Genomic DNA, 12,516 nt, shown 5'->3' on the forward strand with positions numbered 1-12,516 from the left:
ACCTGAATTGTGGGAACATACATTCATTATTATTTGGTCACAACTCAAACTAACTGTATGGCCTATGGAATCCGGAGATTGAATGACGCGTTCACAAAACTCTCCACTGACTTTTATCCTTTGCCACCTGAATCCAGTTTCTGTTCCGTATTAGTATTTCTGCGAGATGCATCTTAATATTTTCCTCCGATCTGCATCTAGGTCTTCCTAGTGATCGTTTATCGGTTGGTCTGCCAGTTAAGACTTTGAACACGTTTCTACTTTCTCCTATTCTGGCTACATGACCTGCCCACCTGATCTTCCTAGACTTGATGACCTTAACAAGGTTTTCCAAACCGTCTAAATTATATAGCTCCTGGTTTTCAAGTTAGGATTTGGGCACAAAGAAGTGCATTTCTGCGTAAACAGGTGTTCCGTGACACTCTAAATTGAAGTTCAGGTGGAATCTTATAACTAGGTCATATCATGTCCACAGTTGGAGCTAATTCTTTGATAGTGATTGAGTATGCTATGCCTGACTGATTTAACTGTTGATTAAGGATCCATTGAGGCGCTTGTACGTTAACCGATATTGCATGTCTTTATTTACACCACTCACCTCATATGATATCTATGCTTTTTCAGGGAAAAACCACTGATATCAAATTACTTATGAAACTGTTTAGGCAAGCATGCAAAGTTTTGGACTATGCAATGTAATTTGTCTTAATCTGTTACGTTTGATGTATGCCTTTAAACATATAACGTAGATTAAAGCAATCTTTATATTTATACCTCTAAGCAAAAGTGAATCTTTATTGATATGCTACATATTTATTTTAAAATTTAATACTTAAGTTTAAAATGGCGGGTTTAGTTCTTTCTCACGACGTTCTCATCTTAAAATGCTGGCTCACCATTCTTATCTTTTCCTCATAATATGCTTCAGATCTTACATATAAATATTCGTGTTATTCTAGGAGGAGGAGGAGGATACAGTATGGGAGCAGCCAATGCCAATGCAGGGGCCATAGGTGTTGGAGGAGGTGAGAATATTTAGTAATATATATACGCTGTCTATCATGTCAGTTGCCAGCCCTGTATCTTTAAATGTGACAAAATGCAAAAACACTTCAAGCATTGTTTAAAGAGTTTTGAATTTTGAGCTAGAAAAGGACCACCCCAGACACCCCTAAATAGGAATACGTGTTGTCAACTTCAAATTTTTAAATGGCAAAGGGTGTTGGCTTATACATCGTTGAGAATGCCGCGACTTAGGAATATTTTTCAAGTCCACGTGTTTTCTCCATACAAAATGGCGGGTTTCACGTTTGATGTTCGTAAGTTGAGATTCCACCCCTTGTATCTTCGAAACGATTGAAAAGATTAAATAAGACAAAACACGTAAATCGTTATTTTAATGTACTTCGATTTTGAGCTATAAAATTATCACCCCAGATACGTGGAGTCAGAATGATTATTTTAAATGGCAAAGAGGGTCGAGTAATATATTGTGGGAATTCTCTTGACAAGAGAAATATTTTCTAGAACGTTCCAATCCCTATGTTGGCCCACACATTTTTTTTAACATTTTTTGTCTATAAGGTTCCGGGAGGCAAGAGTGATTGCTGTCAGAATTGAGACAACGTTATGTACCTATTGAGAGAAGGTTATCTTGATTTTTGTGAGGTAAAAAAGGAGACACGACAGATGGAACACAAAATTATTGTAAAAGCATTTACATCAATATTTTGCATTCCAAAATAAGAAATGTTACTTTAAGAAATAAAACAACTTTAAAAGAAATATCTGGTAAGATGAAAGAACAAATCATGGCATATTAGGCGTGTGCGTAACAGTAATATACAAAATAGATAAATAAATAAATAAATCTCGCGAGCCAAAATCTCACATAAAGAAAATTTTGCCGGACGAAATCTAGCCTGGCCAGATCCTCGCGGAATAAAATTTAGCCATCTAAAATCTCGGGGGATGAAACCTTAGTGTAGCGATTTCTTCTGTATAGTCTGTCTAAAATATATATTTAAAATATTCACTGTACACTTGGAAAATAATAAAAATAATTATTTATAAATAAATTACAAAACAATACATAAGTGATTTCATTAATTTTTAAAAGAGGAAGAGAAAGATAGATAAGTACTTAGTTACACTTGCGTCGAAAATAGATCTTCACATTTCACGCTTACCATATAATTTAATTAAATAGACAGAGAACAAGAGTGAGGTGGTCACTTTTTTTGTAAATTATCAATAAAACCTATTAACTCAGAAACGAGGAACTTATTTATGTAGGCAGATAACTTCAAACTCATGTAACTGAGATACAGCACTAAAAAGTTTGTTCCATCACCATGATATTGTTCTATATGAACATGCAATGAACATACGTATTTAGTAAAATTATGAAGGGTAACTTGCATTTATGGACTAAAAATTATGAAAAATATGTTTTGATCAGTGGCGTATTTAGGGGCTATCCGGCTAATACCCCCAGAAATAATTTTATTATTACGTTACAACACAAATGATGCTACAGATGCAATGAAGAGCATTTATCTACATTTAAAATATTCAAGTGATTACAGAATTTACTCCAATAATAAATATGGTTTAAATGTTCTTACATCACACTATTGTTGGAACAATCGTGACGACGACTTCAAGTTGAAATTAATTTTAAAAAATGAGACATATTTTTTTAAACACAAATTAACAAAACAGAGCAATAAAATTTCGAGATAAGAGCGAAAGAAGTCTTCAAGGATCGAGACGTGACGAGACCTATTAAACTTATGAGACGAGACGAGAAAACCTTACTTTTTGTCTCCTCTCGTCTCACGAGTAACATTATCTAAACGAAGCAGATATCATTCTTGCTTGTAGTGACTAGCTGGCAGATGTAGGTGCATTTTTTTTGCATGAATAATCGATTTTATGGCATATCAATCTCCAAGCATATCATCAATCTGTACGCTATTATTGACTATTAGCCAAGAATAGAAGGCTGTAGAATGCATTAGGTTATTATTTAGAAATGAAATGAAATCTTTCAGTTTTACGTCCCACGATTATACCGGATACGCTAAAGGAAACTGTGATTATGAGAATGAACGAAATGCTGTAATGAGGAAAGTGGGAGAAACGTGAGAACCCAAAGAAAACTCACGCACATGCCGTTTGTCCACCACAAAGCTCACTTGCCGCGAGCGGAAATCGAACCTGGTACCCCATACACCAGAGGTCAGCATTCTACACTGAGCCACCGCGGTTTCCGTTATTCTTCAGAGCATAATAACTGATGCAAAAAGAATTCTTGAAATTCCCATATTCTTAATCTGCACGAAAATAGATTTGATGAATAATATTTCTTCTCTCTGGGTTTATTATACTTCCAAACTATGTTATGCATAAGTATCGGAAGTCTAATAGAACCGCTTTGTCTGCTGAGGGGTATCAGACCAAAAGCAGTAAGAGATATAGAGAAGGATTTTTCCATAATAGATTTATCGTCATAACAATAGATTCCATCTCCTCTGTCAATCTTCTATATAAATCGGAAGTAATAGAGATCGATCACGTACGGGTCATAAATCAAAAGCTATAACAGCTAGTGACAAGCGGGTTTAGGGAATTGATTCAACGTCTCTCGAAAATGTACCGGTACTATTTCTATCCCTATCTTTCTATCAAAACCGGAACTGGTAGAAATTTACTACTATTTCCATTTCAAAATTTGATTTTATTTGATTTTGAGTTTAACGTCCCATTCCGGAGCGAGGCTATATGAGAAGTGGATCTACTGATGAACGTGGAATCTGAACCACATGAGCTCCCGCCGGGAATCGAACCCGGGTCTCCCACGCCAAAAGCGCGTACGCTAACCACTTAGCCAGGAAGGAATTCTCAGTTTCAAAATTGATTTTCATGGAGCAAAGACGGTAACATATATCGAGACCCAGTTTTCTGGAATCCATTCAGCATCCCAAGAATAGGTTCCGTATTTGTCTCCGCCAACAACCTTCTTTTTAAACGGTAAGTGCTAAAAATCGACCACATCCAGTTTCAACATTAAAGGCCATAAATCAAAGACGGAAATAACTAGCGACGAGAGGATTTCTAAAATCGATTCAACGTCAAGAAAATTTATCACATCCACCCCTATCTCACTATTATAACCGGAAGTGGTAGAAATTTACTATTTCCGGTTTCAATATTGATTTTCATAGAGCAATAACTGTCAGAGAGAGCTCGAGAAGTTTTCGAGAATTCAAACAACGTCTCAAGAATAAGTTCACTTTCTTGCGTTAACCCTGTATTGAAATCAGAAGTGGTAGGAATAAATCGTTCTCGGTTTTAACATTGATCGCCATAAAAATAAATTGGTAGTAGATATCGACAGTTTTCGAAAATCGATTGAGCATATCAAGAAAAATACAATCTTCACTTATCTCTCTCTACTAAAACCAGAAATGGTAAAACAATTTCACTCTTCCAGTTTCAATATTGATCCCCATAGCTCCATAGAGCTTAACCGGGCCTGTGTGGATAGCATAGGTACCTAAGCTGTACTGAACGGTACGCTAAGCTGAAATCAAACTAAAACAAAATCCATAGCTCCATAGAGCAAAATAGATAAGGGATATTAAGAACATTTTTTTTATTATTATTAATGTTCAACCACGATTTTCTTCGGTCCCACCAGGCGAATATCATCAGGATGATGTACTCCCCACATATGCTCTGCCTGATTTCCACATTTCCTTGCTTTTGTTGTTAATGTTTTTCGGTTCTAGTCAATGTTTTCTAGTAGTTTTGAGACGTAGGCCCATGTAGTCTCAAGTTAAATTTTTTAAAAAAGGAAACTTTTCGTTTGATTCCATTCAAAACGCAGATATGTAAATAAAGTATATACAGTAAAAGAATCGTACGGACCGTCCTTTATTTTTACTCATTTCTAGATTTATTAAACAATTTTAATAAGAATATACCTAACAGACAGTAAATACCAGCATTTAGTATATCGTCCGTTTTTCCTAAGACTTTTGTTTCACCTATATGTAAACTTTTGTCAGTTGATGCAACAAATAAGAGAGTTTGCTCTACGCTATGCAGTTTCGAAACTAATTTTATAAGATGAACAGGCTTCCCTCACTTGAAAACAACATAGACAGATTTTCTGAAACTTTCATACGTTGTTAGCTATAATATGCTTGTACAGGTAACTATTCGCGGAGTTGTTTAAGTAAATTCAAAGAAATCTTTACGATCTATGAAGAGAGAGAAAACAGAGTTTGAACTTATCTACTGTCAATCTGCATTTAACCGGTTTCTTTTTCTCCGCGGACAACCCTAAATTCACGCACGTGACTTAGCGGGGGCACGGAATGAAATAATATACCTGGTTAGCTTGTAATCTGCTGTTCTGCACTGTTGCAAAATGCAGCCAATATCTTAATCAGGTTTTAAACGGAAGAAAATTAATTTTTAATTAGCCCGTTCTAATATTACCTTAACAAGAGAAGTAAAAGTGAACATGCAATATTAATAGTAACAAACATTTGGCCGAATTTTCAACTGTATAAAATAAATAATTTTGTAAAATTTTGGAAAGAAATATGCCATGTTAGGGAAAGCCTATCGCATTCCGAATGATGAACATAGCCTTAATGTGTGACATGTGACACCTGCATTGTGGAAACATGAATTCATTAGGATTTGGTCACAACTCAAACTAACGGTATACTCTATGGAATCCGGAGGTTCAATACCGCGTTCACAAAAGCTCTCCACTGACATTTACCCTTAGCCACCTGGATCCAGTTTCTGTTTCGCTTAACTATTTCTGCGAGATAGTATCCATCTCAGTATTGTTCTCCGATCTGCCCCTAGGTCTTCCTAATGATTGTTTTCCGGTTGGTCTTGCAGTTAATACTTTGAACGCGTTCTTTCTTTCTTTTCTCCTGGCTACATGACCTGCCTACTTGATCTTCGTAGACTTGAAAACCTTAACAAGGTTTCCTAAACCGTCCAAACTATATAACTTCTCATTTTGGGACATAATGAACTGCATTTCTGCGTAAAAAGTTGTTCCCGTCACAGTAGAAATTCAGGATCAGGTGTAATTTTACAACAATTACGGCTTATCTCCACAGTTCGACTATTTGTGTGACGGTGGTTGAATATACTATGACAATAACTTAATTGATCACGTAGAATCCATCGAACCACCTGTACGTTAGCCGATATTGCACATCTTTATTTACGCTACTGAGCTCGTGATATATATGTTTTTTCAGGAAAAAACACTCATGTCAAATAACTTATGAAACGGTTCAGGCAAGCATGCAAAGTTTTGGACTCTGCAATGTAATTTGTCTTAATCTGTTACGTGTTATGTATGCCGTTAAACATATAGGATATATTAAAAACAATCTTTATATTCATACTTGTAAACAAATTGAATATTTAATGATATGCTGCATATTTATTTCGAAATTTAAGACTTAAGTTTAAAATGGTGAATTTTGATCTTTGTCACGACGTTTTTATCTTGAAAGACTGGCACGAAATTCTTATCTTTTGCTTATGGTATGTTTCTGATTTTATATATAATTATTTTTATTATTCTAGGAGGAGGAAGTTTTGGTGGAGCGAATGCCAATGCTGGGGCCATAGGTATTGGAGGAGGAGGTGAGAATAGTTAATAATAGTAATTGTATATATACAAGGTATCCATTAAGTCATTTCGCTCTCCTGTATGGTCGAAACGACTGCAAATATAACAAGATGGAAAAACATTTTCATAATTGTTTAAAGGGGCTTGAATTTTGAGCTGAAAAAGGCCCACCCCAGACACTCCTAAATTGGGATATGTGTGGTCAACTTGCAATTTTTAAATGCTAAATGTTGTTGGCTAATACATCGTTTAAAAGGCTGCGACAAGAGAAATATTTTGCAAAAATTTTCAAGTCCTTGTGTTTTCTCCATACAAAATGGCGGAGGTTCACATTTCCTGTTTGTAAGGTCGCCCCATGCATTTTCGAAACTCCTGCGAATATTAGAAAACGCAAAAAAAAAGTCCATCATTATTTTAAGGGACTTCAATTGTGAGGTATTAAAGGTCCACCTCAGACACCCGTATATATTTGTGAGTGGGGTCAACTTGAAAATTTTAAACGGCAGCGGATGCCGAGTAATATATCGTTGAAATCGCCTCGACAAGAAAAATATTTTGGTGAAAGCTTCAAGTCCCTATCTTGTCTTCATACTAAATGGCAGGGGTTCACATTTCGTCTCCGTAAATTCCGTTCCCACCCCATGTATCTTCGAAACGACTGTCAACATGAGAAAACGCAAAGAACGTAAATCGTTATTTTAAGGTTCCTCAAGTTTGAGCTGTAAAAGGTTCATCCCAGACATCATTATAAGGGCACGTGAGGACAACTTGATAATTTTAAATGGCAAAGACTGTCGTGTAACATATCGTGGAAATTATCTTAACAAGAGAAATATTTTCTAGAATGTTCCAATCCCTATGTTGGCAAACACAAAATGACGGGTGTTTATATTTTGTGTCCAGAAAGTCCATTACGATCTCCTGTATATTCGAAATAATTGCGAATATAAGAAAAAGCAGAAACGGCTTTGAATTTTGTACTAATCGTTTACCCCATACATCTCCATATATTGGTACGTGGGGTCTACTTTAAAATTTTAAATGGCAACGGGTTCGATTGGAATTTTCAAGTCACTATGTTGACCCCACGTGACTTTTCAGGTGAAAGGCCAAAATTAAAATCACTGTTTTATACTACACTCATCTTTTTTTTAAGGAAAATATTTCGTTCCCTCCTTGAAACTTTTCAGAGGCACATTAAACTCAAATGCTGTGTAGGATATGCGTTTAATCGATTAATAATACATACATGGCCGCTATTAGGCCCTCACTTTTTTGAAGTAACTGATTAATGTATATAGTTTGATTTGGAAATGTAAAGTTTTTGTATGTATTACTGGTTCATAAAAAGAATGATGCCATATATTTGCCGGTGCGTGAGTACGTATTGGTTGTCGTGTTGAGTTAAGAAAGCTACAAAAATTGCATTACAATTGCCATGGAAAATAACCTATTGGAGCACAATTCCAGCATACTTTCACTTCTCAGAAGGACCCGATATGTTATTCAGCCCCTTTGAAACTAACTGTGAGAACATTTTGAAAAATAAATTCACAAGTGATTCTTTAATTACACAAAAATTGACAGTTTCCAAAATGTCTTTTCTTCTTTCTAATAGTAAGGAATATTGATTAAAGAGAGAGTAATAAAAATAACTTTTACCTTTTCCATTGTTTTCTAGTGTAATATACGGGTGAAGTGTGTGTATAGAGGTGCACGAGCGTACATACAATTAAATTTAGTGTAAATTTTTATATACTAAATTTTTGTGCATGAACATATCCTTGTTATATTTATCCAATGGCTTAGGTTTGATTCACACGTCCGAATGACATGTTTATCTCTGTTCGTTGTAAGAATCACTCCATAGTCCAGTTATACAAAATAATCCTAAACCTAAGCTTATGTTGAATACATATGAGGGAAAATATATTCATCACGCGCTTTCCCCTCGTACCTATTCTGCCTATCAATACAAACCTTGGTACAGTGATTTCTTATCTCATATAATATTATTCGAGATCCCCTTGGATTGTCTCCTTTACCCGGGGCTATTTCAGAACGGTCCAAAGTTGGTGGATGGGATTTCTGGAGGGAATTTTCCTGACATTCTCCCAATTTTCCTAATTCAAGTACGTTATGGGCTCCAATATTTAGCCCCTTTCGAAGGCTTGATTCATGCTGAAGAGAATGAACCATAAACCATGACTTTCCAATGAACAGTGTTGATGCAATAACTATTTCACTGCGAGTCTACGATTTTCTTTATACTAACAGGGTTAATGGACCCTTACTCTGTTGTCCATGGAACCTAATTTTTTGTGCTTGAACATATCGTTGTTAAGTTTATCCAATGGATTATGTTTGATTGGGATGTCCGAATGACACGTCCATGTCCGTTCCTTGTAAATATTTCTTTAAATGTCGTAGTATATGCTTGTAGTATTTACTGTCTTTCATTTTCTAAGGGTAATAACATACATTTAATAGCATGTGTAGAATTAAAAAATAAGTTGTTCATTAATCCCCAGTTTCAATATAACTTGCAAAACAAGCCTCATTATTCGTTACTATGATTAATATTATCCTTTCTATTTATTCGTTTCGTAAATTTGTTATTAAATAATCTGATCACACACTTTTCCAGACAGAATTTTAAGATGTTTGTTCTGAAGAAATCAAATCCCTTCTTCAAATTTCGTTGTTTAAGAGTACAAAGGGCAAGTACCTACTTCCGTTGCTCTTGTCAATTTACCTAATAAAATATGAAATACGATATTGTAAAATTTTGTTCCATATAAGTATAGGTAGAGCGATAATAAAAAGAGGGTCCGGAATCGATCTCCCACTACCGATTTTATTATAAAACTTCTCCACTATAAAAGTATTTCCACAAAATACTATACAAATAATTTCTCTAATATACAGGGTTAGTTATAGGTTGTCTTTGACCGTAAGGTCTTATACAGGATCTCTACAGAGCCCCGTAGCAGGCTAAGCGGCTGAGGTTAGGATTCCCAGACAGAGCTCCGTAGCAGGCTAAGCCAGGAGATAAGATGAGTGTATTCCCGTAGCAGAGTAGAGGCCTGGGGTTAGGTTACTCTTAAAGCCCCGTAGCAGACTAGAGAAGGGTCACCAGAAAACTGGTACTGAATTGTCTTTGTCCATCCAATTTATAGGGTCCTTTGGGTGGGGGTGGCGCTGCTGCTAAGATGTCGTATTCTGCTCCGTGGGAGGGACTAGAAGCCGTCGTCTGCAAGTGATTGTAGATCCATCTGCTGTAAAGTCTTCTTGCCAAACCACGTGGTGATGTGAAATTGTTTGTTTATCACATCACGTGGGCCATTACAATATAAGTATTGTAACCGAAAAAGATAGTATCCTATTAGTTATACAACCTTTCGTCAAAAAAACAGGGAAAGAACCACGGAAACTAAGTTTGATATACAAGTATTCAGATTATATCTTACCCCCCCCCCCGCACTTTCAACTCCAACTGCCGCCACTGATTACATTAGCTTTAAAGTACACTGGCTGGACCTGCGCTCTCTACAGAAAAAGTGAAATGAAATCTTTGAGTTTTACGTCCGACGGTTATGCTGGTTAGGCTTATTTACAACACTGAGCGCATGTGATTTCTATGCTCTCTCTCTCTCTCTCAAAAAAAAAAAAAAAACTGATTTTGAATACCTTATGAAACTCTTCAGGCAAGCATGCAAAGTTTTGGACTCTGCAATGTAATTTCTCTTAATTTGTTACGTGTTATGTATGCAGTTAACCAATCTTTATTGGTTATAAAGTAGATTGAAGCAATCTTTATGTTCATACTTCTAAACAAAAGTGCATCTTTAAAGATATGCAACATATTTATTTTGAAATTTTATACTTAAGTTCAAAATGGTGGCTTCAGTTCTTTGTCACGACGTTTTCATCTTAAAAGACTGGCTCGCCATTCTTATCTTTTCCCCATTGTATGTTTCTGATTTTACATATAAATATTCTTGTTACTCTAGGAGGAGGAGGATACAGTATGGGAGCAGCCAATGCCAATGCAGGGGCCATAGGTGTTGGAAGAGGAGGTGAGAATACTTAATAATATATATACAGTTACAAACCCCTGTATCTTCGAAACGACTGCGAATATGACAAAACGCTAAAACACTTCCATGATTCTTTAAACGGGCTTGAATTCTTATCTAGGGAAATCCATCCCAGACACCCCTAAATAGAGGTACGTGTGGTAAACTTGAAATTTTTAAAATGTAAAGAGTGTTGGATAAAATATAGTTGAAAGGCCGCGATAAGATAAATATTTTGCCAAAATGTTCAAGTCCATGTGTTTTCTCGATACAAAATGGCGGAGGTTCACATTTTCTGATCGTAAGTTCCGTTACCACCTCGATGTAACTTTGAAACGACGACCACCATGAAAAAAAAAAAAAACAGAATACGTAAATCGTTATTTTAAAGTACTTCAATTTGAGCTGTAAAAGGTTCACCCCAGACAACCGTATAAGGGTACGTTTGTCAAATTGATAATTTTAAATGGCCAAGAGGGTCGAGAAACCTTTCGTTGGAATTTTCTTGATAAGGGAAATGTTTTCTAGAACGTTCCAATCCGTATGTTGGCTCACACAAAATTGCGGAGGCTTACCTATTGTGTTCATAAACTGCATTACAACCTCCTGTATCTTCGAAACAATAGCGAATATGAGAAAACACAGAAACGGCTTTGAATTTTGAGCGTAAGAAGATTTCCACCAGAAGTGAAATTCTGCGTAAACAGATGTTCCCGTGACAGGTGAAATTCAGGTTCAGATGTAATTTTGCAATTAGGACGGCTTATCTGAACAGTTCGAGCTATTTGTGTGACAGTGGTTGAATATGCTATGACTGAATAATTTAATTGGTCAGGTAGAATCCATTGAGCCGCTTGTACGTTAATCGATATTGCACGTCTTTATCTACACAACTGAGCTCATGTGGTTTTTATGCTTTTTCAGGGGAAAAACACTAATGTCGAATAGCTTATGAAACAGTTCAGGCAAGCATGCAAAAACTTGGACTATGCAACGTATTTTGTCTTAATCTGTTACGTGTTATGTATGCCGTAAAACACTTAGCGTAGATCAAAGCAATCTTTATATTCATACCTCTAAAGAAAAGTGCATCTTTAAGGATATGCTACATATTTAGTTTGAAATTTAATACTTAAGTTCAAAATGGGGCTTCAGTTCTTTGTCACGACGTTTTCATCTTAAAATGCTGGCACGTTATTCTTATCCTTTCTTCATTGTATGTTTCTGATCATACATATAAATATTCTTGTTATTCCAGGAGCAGGAGGATTCAGTGGAGCCCTTGCCAATTCACATGCCATTGGTATTGGAGGAGGTGAGAATATTTAGTAAGATATATATATATATATATATATATATATATATATATATATATATATATATATATATATATATATATATATATATATATATATCCTGTGTATCAAGTCAGTTCCCTGCCCTGTATCTTTGAAACGACTGCCAAGATGAAATAAAACAAAACACGTAAATCGTTATTTTAAGTTGCTTCAATTTTGAGCTATAAAATTCTCACTCCAGACATCCCTATAAGGGTACGTGGAGTCATAATTTTCATTGGCAAAGACGGTCGAGTAACATATCGCGGGAATTGTCTTGACAAGAGAAATATTTTCTAGGACATTCCAATCCCTTTGTTGGCTAAAACAATCTCTCTCTCTCTCTCTCTCTCATTTTTTCTTTACATTTTGTGTCCATAAAGTCCATTATAACCTGCTGTATCTTGCAAGTAAGTCCAAA

At 35.7% G+C, this 12,516-nt stretch overlaps 1 protein-coding gene across 1 annotated transcript in view; it reads left to right on the top strand.

Annotated features, from left to right (window-relative positions):
• Positions 1 to 12,516, top strand: part of LOC145683692 (uncharacterized) — a 246,666-nt gene that overhangs the window by 132,322 nt on the left and 101,828 nt on the right. Inside the window, exons 41-44 of the mRNA XM_081755055.1 lie at positions 960 to 1,025; positions 6,634 to 6,693; positions 10,693 to 10,758; positions 12,017 to 12,073. Of these exons, the coding sequence (XP_081611181.1) occupies positions 960 to 1,025; positions 6,634 to 6,693; positions 10,693 to 10,758; positions 12,017 to 12,073 (249 nt within the window). The remainder of the gene's footprint in view (positions 1 to 959; positions 1,026 to 6,633; positions 6,694 to 10,692; positions 10,759 to 12,016; positions 12,074 to 12,516) is intronic.

This window comes from Thermobia domestica, chromosome 4 (genome assembly GCF_964235325.1).
Source record: "Thermobia domestica chromosome 4, izTheDome1.hap1.1, whole genome shotgun sequence".
In the NCBI taxonomy this organism is placed as follows: domain Eukaryota; kingdom Metazoa; phylum Arthropoda; class Insecta; order Zygentoma; family Lepismatidae; genus Thermobia; species Thermobia domestica.